General features: G+C 42.1%; 2 protein-coding genes across 2 annotated transcripts in view; one reads left to right on the forward strand and one right to left on the reverse strand.

Annotated features, from left to right (window-relative positions):
- nudt15 (nudix (nucleoside diphosphate linked moiety X)-type motif 15) overlaps positions 1-18,412 on the forward strand; it is a 44,545-nt gene extending 26,133 nt beyond the window's left edge. Inside the window, exons 4-5 of the transcript XR_009511743.1 lie at positions 17,306-17,406; positions 18,378-18,412. The gene's annotated coding sequence lies outside the window, so the exon portion shown is untranslated. The remainder of the gene's footprint in view (positions 1-17,305; positions 17,407-18,377) is intronic.
- Positions 1-23,006, reverse strand: part of med4 (mediator complex subunit 4) — a 46,479-nt gene that overhangs the window by 15,216 nt on the left and 8,257 nt on the right. Inside the window, exons 2-6 of the mRNA XM_059967855.1 lie at positions 17,751-17,817; positions 17,228-17,398; positions 7,711-7,768; positions 7,130-7,216; positions 5,732-5,863 (exon numbers count right to left, since the gene is read on the reverse strand). Of these exons, the coding sequence (XP_059823838.1) occupies positions 5,732-5,863; positions 7,130-7,216; positions 7,711-7,768; positions 17,228-17,398; positions 17,751-17,817 (515 nt within the window). The remainder of the gene's footprint in view (positions 1-5,731; positions 5,864-7,129; positions 7,217-7,710; positions 7,769-17,227; positions 17,399-17,750; positions 17,818-23,006) is intronic.

The following is a 23,006-nucleotide window of genomic DNA, read 5'->3' on the forward strand; positions in this document are numbered from 1 at the left end:
CATTGCTGTGAGCATCTGTGCTTTATGTCGATTTATTTTGTGCATCCGTTAGCAAGATGAGTTCTAAGGTATCAGAAAAACCTAAGAGCTTGTAAGGATGTTACACTTAGCATAAAACTACAAGTAATTAAGCATTTTGATTGTGGTGAATGAAGAAAGGACACTGTCCGCACGCTGAACTTGCCTGCGTCCACCATTTGCACTACAGTATTTATAAACAGAGGGAAAGAATCCTGAAAGCTGCCGATGTTACTGTTGGTTCTGCTCGTAGCAAAGTGGTCTCTCTTAGTCGGCATCCAGTAATGGATAAAATGGAAAGTCTATTGCTTGAGTGGATTGATGGGTGTACAAAGCGTGGTGTTCCGTTAAGTTTTATACTTAAGGAGAAATCAGTCTTTTTAATAAGCTGAAACAGAAAGCACTGGACGATGGTGATGAAAGTGTTGCGGAAGTGGGATTTAAAGGCAGTCATGGGTGGTTTGATCAGTTTCTGAGGCGAGGGCAGCTTCATAGTTTAAAGTTTATTGGAGAGAGTGCTTTGGCTGATACTGAAGCTACCGAAAAGTTCCCAGCAGAACTGAAGAAAATAATTACAGAAGACGGTTATTCGTATAAGCAAGTGTTTAACTGTGATGAAACTGCAATTTATTGGAAAAAATTGCCGAGCACCCCAAGAAGATTAAGATGCATGGGGCATGCGACAAATTAACTGTTTGGATTCGGAACTAGCTTGCACATAGAAGACAGGGTAGTGGCTGAAGGAACTTGGAGCTGGAGGTCTGTTATTAGTGGTGTTCCACAGGGAACTATGCTAGGACCTCTGCTGTTTGTGACATATATAAATGGATGCAAATGTAGATGGGTGGGTTAGTAAACTTGTAGACAATACCTAGATTGGTGGAGTTGTGGATAATGTAGAAGACTGGCAAAGAATACTTTGCGATATAGATTGGTTGCAAATATGGGCAGAGAAATGGTAAAGGGAGTTTAACCCAGAAAAATGTGAGGTGTTACACCTTGGTAAGGGCAAATGCAAGAAGAGAGTACACCGTTATGGGCAAGATCCTTAACAGTGTTGCTGAGCAGAGAGATCTTGGGATCCAAGTTCATCGCTCCTTGAAAGTGGCTACACAGGTCAGTAAGGTGGTTAAGGCGGCTTATGGAATGCTTACTTTTATTAGTCGAGGTACTGAGTTCAAATGTCACAAGTTTATGTTGCAACTTTATAAAACACTGGTTAGGCCACATCTGGAGTATTGCATACAGTTCTGGTTGCCTCATTATAGAAAGGATGGAGAGGCTTGGAGAGGTCAGAAGAGGTTCACCAGGATGCTGTCCGGTTTAGAGAGCATGTACTATCATGAAAGACTGGATAAGCTTGCGTCGTTTTCTCTGGAGCTGCAGAGGCTGAGGGGAGATCTGATAGAGGTTTAAGAGGATGAGAAGCATAGATAGAGTAGACAGGGAGCATCTGTTTCTCAGGGTTGAAATGTCAAATACCAGAGGGCATGCTTTGAAGGTGATGGGGGTAAGTTCACCAGGAGTGTGAGGGTTAAGTTTTTTACTCAGAGTAGTGGATGTCTGGAATGTGCTGCCTGGTTTGATGGTAGAGGCAAATACATCAGGGATGTTTAGATAGACACGTGGATGTAAGAAAGATGGAGGGATATGGACATTGTGTAGGAGGGGTTAATGTTTGGGTGTTTCTGGTGTGCTTTTTAGCTTGTTCAGCACATATAGTGGACCAAAGAGCTTTTTCCTGTACTATACTGTTCTACACTCCTTGAAGATGTCCTGGATACAATGGAGGCTAGTGTCTATGGTGAAGCTGAGCAATCACACCCCCCACCCCATTCTGAATGGTGATGCATCAGTTAGAATGTTCTACAGTGTACATCTGTAGAAATTTGCGAGTGTCTTTGGTGACATACCAAATCTCCTCAGACTCCAAATGAAATACAGCCACTGTCATTGTCTTTGTAGCTGTGTCAATATGTTGGGTCCAGGTTAGATCCTCAGAGATATTGACACCCTGGAACTTGAAATTGTTCACTCTCTCCACTTCTGATCCCTCCATGATGACTGGTGTGTGATCCCTCATTTTACCCTTTCAGAAGTCCACAATCAGTTATTTGGTCTTGCTGATGTCAAGTGCAAGGCTGTTGATGTGACACCGCTCAAATGGCTGATATATCTCACTTCTGATATATTCTTACCGTTATAATACGAAAAACAAATTCTTAATGGACAGTTTATTTGTCCACCAATACAGCACACAGGCAGTATGCTAGCATTGAGGTTGTTAGTTACTGGACTATTGAAACATGAATTTGAATCACATCACAGCATTTAGGTGATGGGATTTAAAAACATGGAAGTAAACATTTGGAATTTAAAAATATTGAAGTTCGAGTTTATTGTCATTCAACAGTACACATGTAAATGAGGCAGTATTCCTCTGGACCAAGATGCGCAACACAGTACATATATATAACTCACACACACACACAACTAATATTACCACAAATAAATTAACAAATAATAAGGTGCATTTATGATACAAGTTAAAAGTAAACAGTATACCACTATTGACCCTTCAAATATGATGAGACCTGGGTGGTGGCAGGGAGTTGAGCAGTTTTAGGGCCTGGGAGAGGAAGCTGTTTCTCATCCTAACTGTTCTTGTCCTAAAGCTATGGTCCCTCCTGCTTGATGGTAGGGGGTCAAAAAGATTGTTGGACGGATAGGAGGGATCACCGACAATACTAAGGGGCCCTGCGTAACTAGCGCTCCTGATAAATATCTCAACTGGGTGAAAGAGAGACCCTGATGCTCCTCTCAACAGTCCTCGCAATTCTTTGTTCAGTCGTGTCCAGGTGCCTTGCAATTCCCATACCAGATAGAGATGCAGCTGGTGAGGACACTCTTGTAAAAATTGCTTAAAAGGTGGGGGGAGAGAGAGACTCACACACTTCAATCTCCTCAGGAAGTGGAGACACTGCTGTGCTTTGTTGACCAAAGAAGTGGTAATGAGGGACCAGGTGAGATCATCCATTACATGCACTCCCAACAACTTGGTGATCCTAACTCTCTCCACCGAGGAGCCGTGTATGTGCAGTGAGGAGTGATGTGTTTAATAACAGTGATATTCTTGATGCATTTTTCTGTGTAGCCAGTCACAGATCTCACATATTCATCAATATTAATGTGATGGTCATAGGTAGCTGCCTCCCTGAACATGTTCAAAACTACTCTGTAATGTGGAGGTTGCTCCTTCTGGCCAGATCGTTATCTGCCTTTGAACTAGTTTGAGACATTTAATTAGTCCGGTATGCAGGCATTAGTATAACAGATAAGATTAGTTTAACAGATCCACAGGTTTACCCATGACAGTGACTAGGTTCAGATGCACTGGAGACTGTCAGGGTGGGTACTGACATACTTGTTCCCTTCTGTTCAAATTTGTATTTGCATTTGCATGTTTTGCTGGGGCTGCATTATTTTCCCCTGGATACTTTGGTCTCCAACATGTAGAAAAGACATTCTGATTCGTAGCTTAATTCACTACTGCAAATTACTCCAAGGTAGACAGTAGGAGAACTGGAGGAATGGTTGATCTTGTGAGTGAACTCATTGAGAAACAGGATTGACAGGATGAACTGTCACTAATTGTTGTAGAACTCAGTGGCTTGCGAAGTTATTGAATGGTTAAGACTAAAGCAGATTGCTGTGGGCTTGGAACTACATATATACTAGACAGGGTAAGGACAACAGATTCCACTCTCGGGATAACAGTGGAACAGGTTGGATTTATTTGACAGTTTGATCGCAAAATGATGGATTCTCTCTTCCACCCATTAGGGATATTTACCAGGAACACTACATATACAGGACTCTCAGCGTTGTCGTAATTCCCCTCTCCACCCATCCAGCAATCTCTTTGACTCCCCTACCATCATGCTGGAGGCCCACTGCATTAGGGCAAGAACTGTTAGGATGGTAGACACCTCCCCACCCCCCACAGGCTGTAAGATTACTGAACTCCCTGCTACCACCCAGGTCTCATCATCTATAAAGTGCCAGTAGCGTTATACTGTTGACTTTTTAAACTCATATCGTATATGCACCTTATTATTTGTTAATTTATTTGTAGTAGTTGTACTTCGTGTATGTGAGTTATATGTACTGTGTTATGCACCTTGGTCCAGAGGAGTGTTGTTTCATTTGGTTGTATACATGTATACAGTTGAATGACAGTAAACCGAACTTAAACTTGAACTTGGGAAGCATTAGGCTCAGATAGTATACCTGGTAGTGACCTTAGATCCTGTATGGATCAGCTGGCAGGGGTACTTACAGCCACTTTTAACCTCTCTCTGCTTCAGACTGCAGTTCCTCCTGCTTAAAAAGGCCATTATCACCCCTGCACCCAAGAAAAAAAATGACACACCTTAATGACTACAGCCCAGTTCCTCTAACATCTACCATTATAATGTGCTTCGAGATGCTGTCATGGTACACATCAATTCCAGCTTTCCAAACAACTTCGACATTGCATTTTGCTTATTGCCGATACATGTCCACAGTGAGTGCATTCCCTGGCCTAGCACTCATCTCTGAAACATTTCGACAGTAAAGGCACCTATGTTAGCCTATTGTTTATTGACCACAACTCTGCTTCAATATTACTATTCCAAGCAACCTCATCACCAGACTCCAGACTGTGGGAGTTAATGCCTTCCACTACAACTGGATCCTGGACTTTCTGATCAACAGTAAGGAAAGGCAGCAACTCCTCTGCCACAATTCGTCTATACACTGGTGCTCTACAAAGTTGTTTCCTCAGCATCCTTCTGTACTTCCTGTACTCTCATAACTCCATGACCAGATTCTGCTCTAACCCCATCTACAGGTTTGCAGATACCACTGTAACAGGCTGTATCTCAAATTGTGATGAGTCAGAGTACAGGAAGGAGATAGGGAGCTCAGTAGCATGGTGTCATGACAACAATCTTTCCCTTCACGTCAACAAAACATTGACTTCAGAAAGGGGGTGGTGCACATGCTCCTATCTACATCAACAGCATTTTAGAGGAGCTTAGCATGGATGAAAGAAAGATAGAGGACTCTGTGGGAGGGAAAGGTTAGATTGATAGTAGAGTAGGTTAGAATGTTGCACAACATTGTGGCCCCAAGGGTCTGTACTGTTTCATATTCTATGTGAATATGTAACAATAATAATACCAGTATCAAGTTCCACATACAGAATTATAAAAGGTATTCAGCAACCCCCCCCCATAAGTTTTCATGTTTTATTATTTTACAATATTCAATCACAGTGGATTTCATTTGACTTTTTTGACACTGATCAACAGAAAGAGATTCTTCCATATCAAAGTGAAAACATATCTCTACAAAGTGATCTGAATTAATTACAAATATACAGCGTAAGTATTCACCCCCTCCCCCCCCCCCCCACACCAACAGCACACCAAGTCATCACTGGTGTTAGAAATCACATTAATTAGTTAAATGGAGATCTGTGTGCAGTCAAGGTGTTTCAATTGATTGTAGTAAAAATACACCTGGAAGCTGAATATTTTTTAATAGGCACTGTAGATAGCACCTAAGGCCAGGGTCAAACCTAGATTGCTGCAGCTGTGAAGCAACAGCACTATGTTCTGTTACTATGCTACCCTTAAATCATAACCTATGTATTGTTAGATTTTACCTGGTAATCTGCCTGCAGCCAGTGCATCGCCAGGTAAATGCCCATTCATTCCGTTGGTTGAAAGGTTACTTTGTTGTCCCAGAAGACCACTCCTCATTTCCAGATCAGTAGGATATGGTCTCCGTGGATCACCTAAATCAAAGCATGTATCATAATCACAATTCACAATACAAAGCTTTTTGTTTAATTGTTTAATAATATTCAACGTGTAACTAAAGAAATTGCCAACACTTGTTCATTAAAAAATAATCAGAACACAGCTGATTAAAAGTCCCATTTACTAATATTAGAATTGTGTTAGCTGCACAACGTCACACGTTAATTCTCCAATTTCTGGTCTTGCAGAGGGATCTAGCTCACATTAACTGAACATAAAGAGGATGACCCAACACGTTAGATTTGACTGAATGGTGCCAAACAGAGCCAAATAGTTTTATAACAAAGTTTTTTTGTTGTAAAATATCTCATTTGAATGATAGATTTTATAACAAAATCTGTTTCCAGCAATGATTTAATCAGTAAATGCACGGCAGGAGGACAAAGATTTAAGGCCATCACAAAAAGGATTAATGCAAACGCTTGGTGGATTATATAATGAAATATACTATTATAGTGATGAAAAAAAAAATCCACTAGAGCTTTAAAAATAAGTAGATATATAATTGAACATTAAAGAACTGTATGCTTCAGGGCAGGGGGGAGAAAGCAGCAGAATATGATTGAACAGATAACACCTCAGGGAAGGGGTGCATGTGTAATATCTATGTCTTGCACTTTATATGAAACCCATATATTCAAAGCTGTTTTTGGGAAAATACAACATTTGCATTAAACATAGAACAATACAGCACAGAAGCCCCAAATGAGCATGATGTCAAATTAAACTAACCCTTTCTGTGTGTACTTGATTCATACCTCTGTGTTACCTGCTTGTTCATGTGCCTTTCCAAAAGGCCCCTGAACTATTGTACCTGCTTCCACTACCATCCCTGGCAGTGTGTTCCAGGCACAGTTAAAAAAAACAACTTGCCTCACACATTCTCGTTAAACTTCCCCCTCTCACCTTAAAGCAATGCTCTGTAGTATTCAGTATTTCTATCCTGGGGGAAAAAAAAATTCTGCCAGTCCATCCTACCTATGCCTCTCAATTTTATAAACTTCCATCAGATCTCTCCTCAGAGAACAATTCATGTTTCTCCAACATTTGCTTATAGCTAAAACATTCTAAATCCAGACAGCATCCTGAACCATCTCCAAAGCCTCTACATCCTTCCTACAACCAGAATTGCATGCAATAGTCCAAGGTGATTAAGAATATTTAATATGAAATTAGTATTAATATTTTAAAATCATAGTATCTTATTGGCATAATTATGCCAATTATGTTTTCGTTCTTACCTGGGACCCATGTTAGTGGTGCTGCTACTGCGTTGCTAGCACTTATCCTATGAGCATATTTGATAAGCTCTTCGGATGAGATTGCACCTGCAAAGAAAGTAGAACCATTATTCATTTATGATCAGATATTAAAAAAATATGAAAATACTCAGCACAAATTCTGATAATATTTAGATTTTTCCTTTTGTGCTTTCTCACATAAAATTTCAAAACAAAATGGAGTGAATGTCTATTTACGTTAATACAATATCAAGTACTTTATCAAGCAATTTTCATAATTGCAAAACTTTGTGTCATGCATTTTAATTGTTAAGCACAACAGTAAGCATGCAAAAGAGCATTAGAATTCCTCCTACAAGAGGTCTGGAATTTGCTGTGTGAAATATTAGAAGACCAATGTAATGTCACTGTATTGATGTCAAAAATCAGTATTGTTATGCCATAGTTACAAGCATACAATAGTTTAATTATCATTCACAATCTTCCTCTGTAAAGCAAGTCTATTGTAGAACTATGCTTAATTGTCTCTGCAGTGTAGTAGCAATATACAATGAAACAATTTTCTGGGCTTTTTTTCCTACCTTTTCTTGCTTTCTCTATAGATTTTAATTTCTCTTTGGCTTGATACACAGCAGCGGCCTTGGGTGAGGAGACGGGGAAGAAAGGATAAATTTTATATTTCATATAAAAGGCACAAATGTCTTCCAAGTACTGCTAAAAGATATAGATTTAAATGCATCTTTTCTAGAATTACATTAAGTTACTATGAAGTTAGTTTTGAAGTCTTAGGAAAGACTGACATCTAATCATGATCAAATTAAGCTTTAATAATTTCTTGGAATTCATACATATTTCTGAGAAACAGAAATGAAAGTATACACAGTGGTTTACGGTTAATTGGGCCATCAGTTAATCTGGATAGCTGCTTATTTGGGACAACTCTAAAAGAACAAAATCAAATCGAGAATAGCTAGGACTGCCTTCATTTATTTGGGATACAATGCCACTTAAGTGGCACAGAAGACTGTTGTTGAACAGTTTCTAATTAGTGTCAGTCACGTGCACTTGCGTGGCCTTTAAAACACTACACTGTGTTTAGTTTTTAAATAGCATCAGCTGCATGCGTGTACAAAAGCAATGACCTTTGTCACTGACAGTTGGTGAGTCATATCCAGCAAGACAATTCAGAACTTTTTTGCTCAGAGTGTTTTCAAGAACTGAAGCTTGGAGAAGGTGCCAGAAAAGGCGGAAGTGAAAATGAAAAGATTTCACTATTTCAACAAGTTAGCAACTACGAAGAATTTTAAGTATTGATAGTCATCTTAAATGTTATAATGAAAATGAAGATTTGGAAGATATAATCATCAAAAGATTTATTTGAAGGCAGTCCATTATCTGCACTAGGTGCACTGATTTTGTTCATTTACAGTCAATCAAAAGAACACGATGCCATACACTGGATTAATACCTCTGTCGATAACTATTAGGAACCAACACAGTTTTACAGTACTGTAGTAGTTTGGTAGTGTTCTAATTTGTTCTGTATTTCATTTAAATACATAATTTGTTACTCAGTTAAGTGGTAGTCTTTTTTATACCTTTTTAACTATTTCCATGAAACTTCAGCTAATTGGGCCAAATTGTACTGGTCTAGATATGTCCTAATTAACCAGAATCCACTGTACTTGTGAAAGGCTTAGAATAATACAGATCCACTTTGGTAAAAGGAAGTTAAAAAGAACCACAATAATTAGTCAGATGCTGATGTCTTCATTTTTTTTGAGCATTTAACCACCAAGTGAAACTATTATATGATGCTATATACTAACAGCTTAAAAGACAATGATTCAAATTGGAAAGCACCTATTAGACAACCTAATCGCCATTGCAGGCTCAACAACTAAATGTCCCTTCTAACATAAGATTACCAGAATTATTTCAACTGGCCACACCTAAAATAGGTGGCAGGATGGAGATCCATCTCTACCAAAGGAGGTGTAGGGCACTCCTTCCCTTCACTAGCCTGTAGCCCTCCCAATCAGGGTCACATGAAGCCATGCAAACAGGTGGTGGGTAGTTGTACGAGCAGCTGGTGACATCACAAGTCCTGGTCATGCGACCGTTGACACAAGGCAGATGCTCTCTGAACAGTACTGATGATAATGGCTGGGGTCACCCATCTTGTAAAGACACTGCCCAGACAACAGCATTGGGAAACCACATCTGCAGAAAAATTTGCCAAGAACCATGATCACCAACATCGTACAACGTACAATGATGATGGTAAAATCGGAAAACTTGTAACATACAAAAACTAACTTCCACTTGGAAAAGGAACAGCCATGATGCCTATATCTGCTTAGTTCTGCAGAAAAATGGCCTTAAAAACTGCTATCCAATTCAGTCCTGGATCCAGTTTATCACATTTTGTACACACGTATAATGTGCAGCAAACCAATCTGGAACAACACTGGATCTGCAATGTCCTCAAAATTCTATTCAAGCTTGCAATGACAACATATTGTTCTGACAATTGATAGTTCATGTGCAAAGTAACTAGATTTATGACATCAGGATGCTGACAATATTTTATTACTGCATAAACTATATTCACATACTTTTCTCAACAGATGTTGGCAAAGGGCTGCATGATCTACAAAACTGTATGAAATCATTTATTTGATGTTACTCGGAAAGAGAAGACATAGGTTCAGGTGTTGTAAAAATTGAAGTATATACCATAAAGCAGAAGTTTTCATTTTCTATTCAGGGATGTAAGATGCTTCTTTGCTTAATATTGCACTCTGAAATAAACAAAGCCTAGGATCCTCTTTAAAAATGAATGGCTGTTCTAAGGATTCATTCAGTACATTGTAACCAAAAAATGAAGTTATACTTACCTACAAGATCATTTGCCAAATCAAGTGAAGATTAAATGTGCCAGAGCTTACAGTTGCAAGAAAAATGTTTTGTAATTACCTGACTTTCTGCATTAATTACCCATAAAATGTGGTCTTGTAGCGGTGTGCTACACACAGTGCTGCAATAACGACAGAGTCGGTGAGCTGCAGTTACAAAAGAGGTTTATTCAAACTTCACGGCCTCGCTTTAAAGCCTTCCTGATCCCGCCCTCCCCGGGCGGGAATGCTGTAGGAGGCGTGTATTCACAGTCCGTCCCGCATGTGGGCTTTTCCCCTTGCTGGTGAAGCAGGCTTGGCACCCTCTTTGGGACCTGCCTCAGTGCCAGTGTGCGCCACTTTGTGAGCCGGTTCGAGTGCGCTGGGAAGTGGGTCGCCACATAACCCCCCCCCCCCACCAGAACCGGCGATACACCCCCCCAATGTCCACAGTCTGGGTCGGACTCTGTTTGGGAGGTCTGCCTCTGTGCCTGAATCTCGACCAGCTGCACCAAGTCCACATGGGCCGGTTTGAGTCAGTCCACCGTGAAAACCTCCTCTTTCCCCCCAATGTCCAGCACGAATGTGGACCCGTTGTTCCTGATCACCTTAAACGGCCCCTCGTAGGGCCGCTGTAGCGGTGCCCGATGTCTGCCCCATTGTACAAAAACAAACTTACAGTTTTGTAGGTCTTTGAGTACGCAGGTCAGGTTCTGCCCATGCTGCGAAGTGGGTAAGGGGGCCAGATTACCGAGCCTCTTGAGTAGTCTGCCCAGGACTGCTGCGGGTTCTTCCTCTTGCTCCCTTGGGGCTGGTATGAACTCTCCTGGGACGACCAGGGGTGCGCGGTATATCAACTCAGTCAACGAGGTGTGCAGATCCTCTTTGGGCGCTGTGCGGATTCCGAGCAGGACCCAGTTAGATCCTCTCAGGCGGGCCATGAGAGCCGACTTCAGGTGACGGTGGAAGCGTCCCACCAGTCCGTTTGACTGTGGGTGGTAGGCAGTTGTGTGGTGCAGCTGTGTCCCCAAAAGGCTGACCATAGCTGACCACAGGCAGGAGGTGAACTGGGCGCCTCTGTCGGAGGTAATGTGGGCCGGTACACCAAAGCGAGATATCCAGGTGGCAATCAGTGCCCGGGCGCAAGATTCGGAGGTGGTGTCGGTGAGCGGGACTGCCTCTGGCCATCTTGTGAACCGGTCCACAATAGGAGGTGCCGTGCTCCTCGCGACACTGACAGGGGGCCCACGATATCTACATGAATGTGGTTGAAATACCGGCAGGTGGGGTGGAACTGCTGCGGCGAGCTTTGGTGTGCCGCTGCACCTTAGCTGTTTGGCAGTGCGTGCACATTCTGGCCCATTCACTGACCTGCTTGTGGAGTCCATGCCAAACTAACCTGTTGGCTACCATCCAGATGGTTGTCCTGATGGAGGGGTGTGCTAAGTTGTGAATGGAGTCGAAAACGCGCCACCGCCAGGCTGCTGGGACGACAGGACAGGGTTGGCCGGTGGTGACGTCACAGAGTAGGGTCCTCTCACCTGGCCCTACGGGGAGGTCCTGGAGCTGCAAACTGGAGACTGCAGTCCTGTAACTAGGGATCTCCTCGTCTGCCTGCTGCGCCTCCGTCAGTGCTTCATAGTCTACCTCCTGGGACAGGGCTTGGATGTTAGGGCAGGAGAGGGCGTCCGCCAGGACACTGTCCTTTCCCGAGACATACCGGACATCCATCGTGTATGCGGAGATGTAGGACAGATGTCACTGCTGACGGGACGACCAGGGGTCGGATGCTTTCGTGAACGCAAAGGTAAGTGGCTTGTGGTCCGTGAATGCAGTGAAGGGCCTACCTTCTAAGAAGTACCTGAAATGCCTGATTGCCAGGTATAGCGCCAACAGTTCCCGTTCAAAAGCACTGTATTTGAGCTCGGGTGGTTGTAGGTGTTTGCTGAAAAATGGCAGGGGTTGCCAACGACCCTCAATGAGTTGTTCCAGCACTCCACCAACTGCCGTGTTGGATGTGTCCACTGTGAGGACGGTAGGGTTGTCTGTTCTGGGGTGCACTAGCATCGCGGCATTTGCTAAGGCTTCTTTGGTTTTAATGAAAGCGGCGGCGGACTCCTCGTCCCAGGTAATGACCTTGCCTTTACCCGACATCAGGGCGAATAGGGGGCGCATGATTCGGGCAGCTGAAGGGAGGAAGCGGTGGTAGAAACCATACCCATGAATTCCTGAAGGCCTTTGATTGTGTTGGGTCGGGGGAAATGGCGGACTGCGTCTACCTTGGCGGGCAGAGGTGTTGCCCCGTCTTTAGTAATCCTGTGGCCCAGGAAGTTGATGGTGTCGAGCCCGAACTGGCATTTGGCCGGGTTGATTGTCAGGCCATATTATCTCAGTCGGGCGTAGAGTTGACGGAGGTGGGACAGATGCTCCTGACGACTGCTGCTGGCTATGAGGATGTCGTCCAAATAGATGAAAGCGAAGTCCAGGTCGCGTCCCACCACGTCCATTAACCACTGGAATGTCTGTGCAACATTCTTTAGGCTGAACGGCATGCGAGGAACTCATAAAGGCCGAAGTGGGTGATGAGTGCCGCTTTGGGGACGTCGTCCGGATGCATCGGGATTTGTTGGTATCCCCGGACGAGGTCTACCTTGGAGAAGATCCGTGCAGGCCCTGCAGGTTTGCTGCAAAGTCCTGAATGTGCGGCACAGGGTAGCGGTCCAGTGTCGTAGCCTCGTTCAGCCTGCGATAGTCGCCGCATGATCTCCAGCCCCCTGTTGCTTTGGGCACCATGTGCAAGGGGGGAGGCCCATGGGCTGTCGGACCGCCGTATGATCCCCAATTCCTCCATCCTCTTGAACTCCTCCTTCGCCAGCCAGAGCTTGTCCGGGAGAAGCTTTCGAGCATGGGCGTGGAGGGGTGGTCCCTGGGTCGGGATGTGGTGCTGTACGCTGTGTCTGGGCATGGCTGCCGTGAACTGCAGTGCCAGAACCGATGGGAAATCAGCCAGGACTCTGGTGAAGTTGTTGTCGGACAGCGTGATGGAGTCTAAGTGTGGGGCTGGCAACTGGGCTTCACCCAGGGAGAACGTCTGAAAGGTCTCGGCGTGGACCAGTCTCTTCCTGGGCAGGTCGACCAGCAGGCTGTGAGCTCGCAAAAAATCCGCACCCAGAAATGGTTGGGCTACGGCGGCCAGTGTGAAGTCCCACGTGAACCAGCTGGAGCCGAACTGTAGCCGCACCATACGGGTGCCGTAGTTTCTTACTGTGCAGCCGTTCACAGCCCTCAGGGTGGGACCTTTGCGAATGCTATTTGGAGTCAGGTGTTCCAATCAATGGGATGAGATTGGAGGCATGGGTTGTAGAGGTGCCTTACTCTATGAAAAAGACACACAGTCACATTACTGACATGGCCTGCTCTTCTCAAGAAAGATCTGTTTATGTGCACCATGCCTCGATCAAAACAACTTTCAGAGGTCCTTAGAAGAATTGTAGAGGTGCACGAAGCTGCCAAATGCTACAAAAGCATTCCTAGAGACTTGAGTGTTCATCAGTCTACAGTAAGAGAAACTGTCTACAAATGGAGGAATTTCAGTACTGTTGCTTCTCTCCCTAGGAGTGAGCATCTTGCAAAGATCACACCAAGAGCACAGCATGCAATGTTGAAGGAAGTGATAAAGAACCCAAGGGTAACAATGCTTCTGGGACAATGTTCTGCGAACAGATGAAACTAAAGTTGAATTGTTTGACAGAAATTCACACTGCTATGTTTGGAGGAAAAGGGAACATCAAAACCTCATCCCCGCTGTGAAGCACGGTGGAGGGAGCATCATGGTTTGGGGCTGCTTTGTTACCTCAGGGCCTGGACAGCTTGCAATCATTGAGGGAACAATGAATTCAAAATTGTTTCAAGACATTTTACAGGAGAATATCAGTGTAGCAGTCTGTCACTTGAAGTTTAATAGAAATTGGATGATGCAACAAGACAATGATCCAAAACAAGAGTAAATCAACCACAGAATGGTTTAAAAAGAAGAAAATTTGTGTTTTGGAATGGCCAAGTCAGAGCCCAAACATTAACCCAATTGAGTTGCTGTGGCATAACCTGAGGAGGACTTTTCATACAAGGTATCCCAGAAATATTGATGAACTGGAACAGTTTTGCATGGAGGAATGGTCTAAAATTCCACCTCACTGTTGTGCAAGTCTGATCAGCTGCTACAGGAAATGTCCGGTGGAGGTTATTGCTGCAAAAGGAGGTTCTACCAGTTATTAAATACAAGGGTTCACATACTTTTTCCAGCCTGAACTGTAAATGATTGAATGATGTGTTCAATAAAGACATGATAAGTACACTTGTTTGTGCATTATTAGTTTAGGCAGATTGTGTCTGTTATTGTGACTTAGATGAAGAACAGACATTTTATGAATAATTAATGCAGAAAAGTAGGTAAATGCAAAGGGTTCACAAACCTTTTCTTGCAACTGTACCTACATCTCTTCAAATGAGAAATGTAAGAATGGCCAAATAATGACAAGTGAAATCAGGGCATATGTGAGAGTAGTTTATAGAAAGAGTGAATGTGGACTTCAGGAAGTCCTCATCGAGTGATCAGCTGTGGAAGGAGGGAGCAGTTTCAAGTTCCTGGGTGTCAACATCTCTGAAGATTTATCCTGGGCCCAACATATTGTTGCAATTAGAAAGAAGGCACAGCAGAGGCTATATTTCATTAGGAGTTTGAGGAGGTTTGGTATGTCAGCAAAGACACTCATCAGCTTCTACAGATATACTGTGGACAGCATTCTAACTGGTTGCATCACCATCTGGGCCACTGCACAGAATCAGAAAAAGCTGCAGAAAATTGCAAACTCAGCCAGTTCCATCATGGGCACCATCCTCCCCAGCACTGACGATTTCCTCAAAAGGCAATGCCTCAAAAAGGTGGCATCTGGCAATTAAGGACCCCCAATACCCAGGACACATCCTCCTCTCAGAGCTACCACCAAGGTGGTGGTATAGGAATCTGAAGACATATTCTCAATCTCTTAGGCACAGTTCTTCCCCACTACCTTCAGATTTCTGAATGGACAGTGAGCCCACGTACACCACCTCACCGCATAGAGAAGACATACAGATGACATGATACAACAATGTAAAAGCACAAGGATTGATCAGTAAGTTTATTTATGACACAAAATTGGGAGATGTAGTTGATAGTGAAGAAGGTTATCATAGATTACAGGAGAAACGATCAGTTAGGGAAGCAGGCTGAAGTGTGATGAATGGATTTCAGAATAGCTAAGTATGAGGTGATGCATTTGGAAGGTCAAACCAGCTCAGGACTTACATTATGAAGAATAATGGAAGAGAGGAACCTGTGACAGTTCATTGAAAGTGGTATCACACAGGGTGGTGAAAAAGGGATTTAACACACTGGCCTTCATTAGTCTGCACATTTAGTTTCAAAGTTACAGCATTATGTTGCAGTTGCATCAATCACTGGTGAGTCCACTCTCAGATTACTGTGTACTGTTTTGATCATACTGTTATACTACAGATGTGATTGAAAAGAGTGCAGAAATAATTTATTTCTTGCAACATGGAAGAATGAGAGTCGAATTTATAGAAGTGTTTAAACTTAGATGGGTGGTAACGGTCTACTCAAGGACTAGCAAGTCCAAAACTTGAGGGCATAGGTTTAAGGTGAGATTTAAAAGGGACGTTTGGGGCAACTTTTCACCTCAAAGGATGGTGAGTATATGGGATGAGCTGCCAGAGAAAAAGTGTTCGAGGCAGGTACAATAATATGGGGTGAATGCAAGATATGGGAATAGCTGTTTGGTCAGCATAGAGTGACTGGGTAGAAGAACCTGTATCCACACTGTATTGCTCTATGACTCAAACTAATAATTCCTGGGTCTGTGCTGAATTAGCTATCCCAGTGGTGCTGCATAGATAATGCAATATGAGTGATAAATTAACATAGTTTTTCTTATCAATGACCTCTAAAACTTACACATTTGTAGATAAAATACGAAATGCAACACAGTTAGAAGTTCAACAAAATCAATGCAGGAAATGTGGCAGCACAGATGACCTATCTTATGACTTTCACTCAGTGTATTTTGGAATAATGTCCTTGCTCCTCTTTGAGAACCTTAAAGAAGCTTTTATAAACAGCTGAAAATGTAAAATCAAACATTTTGCTATCTTAACTGAACATGCAATGCTTCTTTAGCAAATTGTCAGCTTAGAATTTGGTACAAGTCTCTGGCCTGTGTCTCTTACAAAGCAGAATAGACCAATGTACCTAATTTGATAATAGTGACAAAATGAGTAAGAAATATGAATTTGGGTAGTCTGGTGCATGTTTCCCAGGTAAAGTGCAATTCTCAATATTATAGGTAGAATCCCAAAACAGCAAGAGCAGAACAATATATGAAATTTACAATAAACATTAACAGAATTGGTAAAGTGTGAGCATCAAGATTAATAAAGTTTATAAATACAGGTGGTCCCCGTTTTTTGAATGTTCGCTTTACGACCAGCTTGCTGTTACGAAAGACCTACATTAGTACCTGTTTTCACTAACCAAAGAGGATTTCCACTTTTATGAAAAAAAAGACGCCGGCTTTATACGTGTTTTTACCCTGAGAAAGACTACCATGACCGTGAAGCCTTGTGCGGGCAGTTGTGTACACATGCGTATATGTACTGATTTTTTTCCCCCCAAATTGATTTTGGCTTGCTGTCTTCCCGATTTTGATAAGTGAAACTACACCATACATACAATATTTCTACTTTATATAGGCTGTATATTTATCATATCATTCCTGCTTTTACTATATGTTAGTGTTATTTTAGGTTTTATGTGTTATTTTGTATGATTTGGTAGGTTATTTTTTGGGTCTGGGAACACTCAAAAATTTTTCCCATATAAATTAATGGTAATTGCTTCTTCACTTTATGATATTTCGACTTACAAACGGTTTCATAGGAACGCTCTACCTTCGGATAACGGGGGAACCTGTAGTTTTATTACATCTTTTATGAAGTATATCAGGTAATTTAAATAATGTGATCAGAGGTTTTAAAAGCCGATATATTAGTCTGAAGATATAGGATTCTTAATCATCTATCAATTAATAAAACAAAAAAATCTTTAAATGACTGCTTTCAAAAAACTGCAGCTATAACTCACCAATATGTGTTCAGCCTCTTTGAGCTGTTTTTGTAACAGCTGGATGTCACCATCTCTTTTTTCCACCTCTTTCTCCAGAAGGTGCATTTCCTCCTGGATTTTACCTTGCTCCAATGCAACTTTTACTATTTCTTGGAATTCTCCATCCTTCTGAATCAACAGATTCAAGATCTGGAAAGGTAACAAATTTTTTGATGGGTAAACAAGCATTTTTCATTAACTTGAATGTTATTTCTGTGGTAACCATATTCATATCTAAGATCTTTAAAACATAATTTGGATATATAGATTTTAATACATGTAGCAATATAAAACATTACAGATATTCACAACTGTAATAAATGTTATAAATAAACAAATGCTTCTGAGCAAAGCTCTCCACTTAATACTGATTATTTCCACATTTTAAGCTGATGTGAATTAGGTTTTCTTTTATTGTGTTAGATTAAGTACAACAGCACAATTTAAATAACACCCTAATAGAAGTCAATCCAGATAATACAAATATATTTTCATTACTTACCTGATTTTCTTCACCTGGCTGTGCAATTTTTTGGTTTCTGGATAATGCAAGTAGCTCAATTAATTCCCTGAAGATGAAAAAATAAAACACTTAAAATGAAATTAATTTTGACTCCTAATCTTTAAGAACAAAATTTTACCTGAAATATTCAAGTGAAGTTATTTATCCATTCATAACGTGAAAGATATCTCTCTTTACCATTATGTTGACACGAAACATTTCTACATCAAGGACAGCACAGTCAGTCCCTCAGCAATTTAACATTTCCAAGGCCAGACAAGGTTACTTCAATTTTTTTTTTTAAGCAAATCATGAGCACTCAGGAATGCTATATTCTGACATTGAGGGATAACCGAACTGAGATTCTTATATGTACTTAAAAGTTATTGAGAGACAGGAAACTTGCAACATCCAATGCTACTGGAATTGGAACCCAAATGCCACACTGTGCTAATCAGCTGCATTGCCCAGTTCATTTGTTAGGTTTAATAACATCATAGCATAGCATCAATAATACAACTTCTATTTCTAAGTGTCTAACATCAACCTTCATTCAAGCTTCAATTATAACCATTGAATCATATGGAACTGTATTAATCTTATATTCATCTGTTATACACTTTCCAGAGAGCAATATGCAAGAAGTGGAAGAATTATCCTCTGATGCAATCAAGTATATCCTTTCCACGGAGAACATGAGGCAACAAAAACATCATACCTTTGCTCTAGTTAAATTTTATACACTTGGATAACTAACCAAGCATCAAACCTAACAATCTGCTGGAGAAACTCAGCAAGTCAAGCAGTATCTGTGGGAGAAAGGAACTGTCAACACTAAAGACAAATGATCTATCCTGATGCAGGTTTTACAACTCAAACATTGACACTTCCTTGTTGAACTCCTCCATCAGATTATTTATTGCTTCAAATTTCAGCATCAGCAGCTTGTTGTATCTCTACAGCCTTTCTAGTCTGTATGACTCATTAAAACAATGCAACAAAGATTCAGGAGGCCACACGAATGTATAATTTTTACCAGCTGGTTTCTGTACAATGGTAAACAGAGTAATGTATAAATACATTAGGTCAAGGAGGAAATGTGGACCTCCTGATGAGTATTAAGGTGGATGTCCCCAGGCCCTGATGAGATCTACCCCAGATTTTTGAAGGAGGCAGAGATGAGATTGTTGGGGCCTTGACCAGTATCTTTGTGTCTTCTCTAGCCACAAGCGAGGTTCTGGAGGACTGATGAGTGGCTGATGTTGTAACCTCTATTTAAGAAAGGAACATGGGATAATCCTGGGAAATACTCACTGGAGACACTCACGTCAGTTGTAGGGAAACTACTGAGGAAAATTCTTAGGGATAGGATATATGAGCACTTGGCCTAATTAGGGAGCACCAGCATGGTTCTGTGCAGGGCAGGTCATGCCTCACCAACTTGATTGAGTTATTTTAAAAAGGTGACATGAGAGACGTGATGAAGATAGGGCACTGAATGTTGTCTACATGGATTTTAGCAAAGCATTTGGCAAAGTCCCCATGGGAGGCCAATCCAGAATACTAAAACACATGGGGCCTGTGGCAAATTGGTTGTTTGGATTCAGAATGGGCTTGTGCATAGAAGAGAAAGGGCAGTGGTCGAAGGGACTTAAATTTGAGCCAGAGGTCTGTAATTAGTGGTGTTCTGTAGGGATCTGTCCTGGGACCTCTGCTGCTTGTGATACATGTAAATGACCTGGATGAATGGGCTAGTAAGTTTGTGGATGATACCAAGATTGATGGAATTGTGGATTATAGAAGACTGGCAAAGGATATAGTGCAGATATGGGCAGAGAAATAGCAGATGGAGTTTAACCCAGATAAAAGCGAGGTGTTACACCTTGATAGGGCAAATACAAGGAGACAGTACACTGTTAAGGGCAAGATCCTTATCAGTGTTGCTGAGCAGAGAGATCTTGGGATCCAAGTTCATAGCTCCTTGAAAGTGGCTACGCAGGGTGATAAGATGGTTAAGAAGGCTGATGGAATGCTTACTTTTATTAGTCAAGGCATTGAGTTCAAATGTCACAAGTTTATGTTGCAACTTTATAAAACAATGGTTAGGCCACATCTGGAGTATTGCGTACAGTTCTGTCTCCCAACTATAGGAAGGATGTTGAGGCTTCGGAGAGAGTGCAAAAGAGGTTTACCAGGATGCTGCCTGATTTAGAGGGGATGTGCTATCACGAGAGACTGGATAAACGTAGGTAGTTTTCTCTGGCGCGTCGGAGGCTGAGGGGGGATCTGATTGAGGTTTACAAGATTATGAGGGGCATAGGTAAAGAAGAAAAGGAGTATCTGTTTCCCAGGGTAGGAAAGTCTAATACCAGGGGGCATGTATTGAAGGTGAGAGGGGGTAGGTTCAAGAGGGATATGAGCGGTAAATTTTTTACTCAGAGAGTAATGGACACCCACCCAGATTGCACTGTCTAGAACAGTGGTAGAGGCAAATACATTAGAGGCTTTTGAGAGACGTTTGGATAGGCAGATGGATGTAAGGAAGATGGTGGGAGATGAACATTGTGAAGGTGGGAGAAATTAGTGTTCGGGTGTTTTGGATTGCTTTTTATCTGGTTCGGCACAACACTGTCGGCCAAATTGCCTGCTCCTGTTCTGTATTGTTCTCTGTTCACAATTTGAAAATATAGTTCAAGAAACTTGAGAGTGTACTCCTTTGCAAATTTAAATAAATAATCAAGAATAACTACTCACTGAAACATTGTAAATGTTTATGTGCTGGAACATTGTTTTTGCTTAAATTGTTAAAACCAACACAGCTTGCATATGTAAGTGGACAAAAATACCACAACAGTTCTTGTCCTGTCTAAATGACTACCATCCCGTTGCACTCACATCCATCATCATGAAGTGTTTCGAGAGGCTTGAAATGAGGCATATCAAGACTCTACTGGACCCCCTGCAGTTTGTGTACCATCCCAACCGCTCAACAGACGACGCCATTGCCACCACCCTCCACTTGGCCCTAACCCACCTGGACAAAAAAGACACATACGTTCGGATGCTGTTCATAGACTTCAGTTCAGCATTCAACACAATCATCCCTCAGAAACTGATTGGAAAGCTGAGCCTACTGGGCCTGAACACCTCCCTCTGCAACTGGATCCTAGACTTCCTGACTGGGAGACTTCAGTCAGTCTGGATTGGGAGCAGCATCTCCAACACCATCGCACTGAGCACAGGGCCCCGCAGGGCTGCGTGCTCAGTCCACTGCCATTCACTCTGCTGACCCATGACTGTGCTGCAACACACAGCTCGAACCACATCATCAAGTTCGCCAATGACATGACTGTGGTAGGTCTCATCAGCAAGAACGAGTCAGCTTACAGGGAGGAGATGCAGCGGCTATCGGACTGGTGCAGAGCCAACGACCTGTCTCTGAATGTGAACAAAACAAACGAGATGGTTGTTGACTTCTGGAGGACACAGAGCGACCACTCCCCACTGAACATTGACGGCTCCTTGGTAGGGATCGTTAAAGAGCACCAAATATCTTGGTGTTCATCTGGTGGAGAATCTCACCTGGTCCCTCAACACCAACTCCATAGCAAAGAAAGCCCAGCAGCGTCTCTAGTTTCTGCGAAGGCTGAGGAAAGTCCATCTCCCACCCCCAATCCTCATGACATTCTACAGGGGTTGTATTGAGAGCATCTTGAGCAGCTGCATCACTGCCTGGTTCGGAAATTGCACCATCTCAGATCACAAAACCCTGCAGCGGATATTAAGGTCAGCTGAGATCATCGGGGTCTCTCTTCCCACCATTACAGACATTTACACTACACGCTGCATCCGCAAAGCAAACAGCATTATGAAAGATCCCACGCACCTCTCATACAAACTCTTCTCCCTCCTGCTGTCTGGGAAAAGGCACCGAACCATTCAGGCTCTCATGACCAGACTATGTAACAGTTTCTTCCCTCAAGCTATCAGACTCCTCAATACCCAGAGCCTGGACTGACACCTGCCCTATTGTCCTGTTTATTATTTACTATAATGCCTGCACTGTTTTGTGCACTTTATGCAGTCCTGGGTAGGTCTGTAGTCTAGTGTAGTTTTTTTCCTGTGTTTTTTTACGTAGTTCAGTCTAGTTTTTGTACTGTGTCATGTAACACCATGCTCCTGAAAAACGTAGTCTTGTTTTTACTATGTACTGTACCAGCAGTTATGGTCGAAATGACAATAAAAGTGACTTGACTTGAAGAGCAGTTACTCATTAAATTAACAAAAATTCTCCCTTCAAATCAACATCACCTGAAAAATAATGATCACAAGTATTTAACATATTCAATGTTCATGGGACTAGCCTATAAACTACCTTCCTTACAGATGCATTCACCAGATAGTATTCAGAATATTTGTCCTCCAGTAAAATGTTTTAATATCTCTGATCTCAGTAGTGAATAATATAGTTAACAAATGAGGTATGACTAATACAAACAAAAGAAAATCTGCAAATGCTGGAAATCCAAACAACACACACACACAAAATGCTGGAAGAACTAACTCAGCAGGCCAGGCAGCATCAATGGAAAAAACAGTCGGCATTTCGGGCCAAGACCCTTCGACAGGACTGGTTTTTTCTCCAGTCCTACTGAAGGGTCCTGGCTCGAAATGTCGACTATATTTTTTTCCACAGATACTGCCTGGCTTTCTGAGTTCCTCCAGCATTTTGTGTGTGTTGCTCAGCAATGACTATTACATTTTTTCTTTTTAAAGGCACCTTAAAATGAAAATTAGCTTTTCCTTGTTACATTCTTTGACGGTTTTGCCCTTTCTCATCTCATCTTTTCCAGCTACATAACAGTGCAAGAATTCAATTTTCCTCCACCTCTTACCTCCAGTGCAATTATAACTTTCTTTTTAACCCAACTATTTGTGAAATTAGCAGTTCAGGCCACAAACTCTGGATTTCTCTTACTATACCACATCCCTTTCAATCTACCCCTTCAGGTTTCCTAAACACCATGCATTCAACACCAGCAAGATCAAGGAATTGATTTGGAACTTCAGGAATGGGAAGCCGGGAGAATGCAAACCAGTCCTCAACCCAGCAATGGAAAGGGTGAGCAGCTTCAAGTTTCAGAGGATCTATCCTGGGCCCAACACATTGTTGCAGTCATAAATAAGGCATACCAGTGTCTCTACTTTATTATGAGTTTGAGGAGGCTCTTACAAATTTCTGTAGATGTATGGACA

The sequence above is a fragment of the Hypanus sabinus genome, chromosome 4 (assembly GCF_030144855.1).
Source record: "Hypanus sabinus isolate sHypSab1 chromosome 4, sHypSab1.hap1, whole genome shotgun sequence".
In the NCBI taxonomy this organism is placed as follows: Eukaryota; Metazoa; Chordata; class Chondrichthyes; order Myliobatiformes; family Dasyatidae; genus Hypanus; species Hypanus sabinus.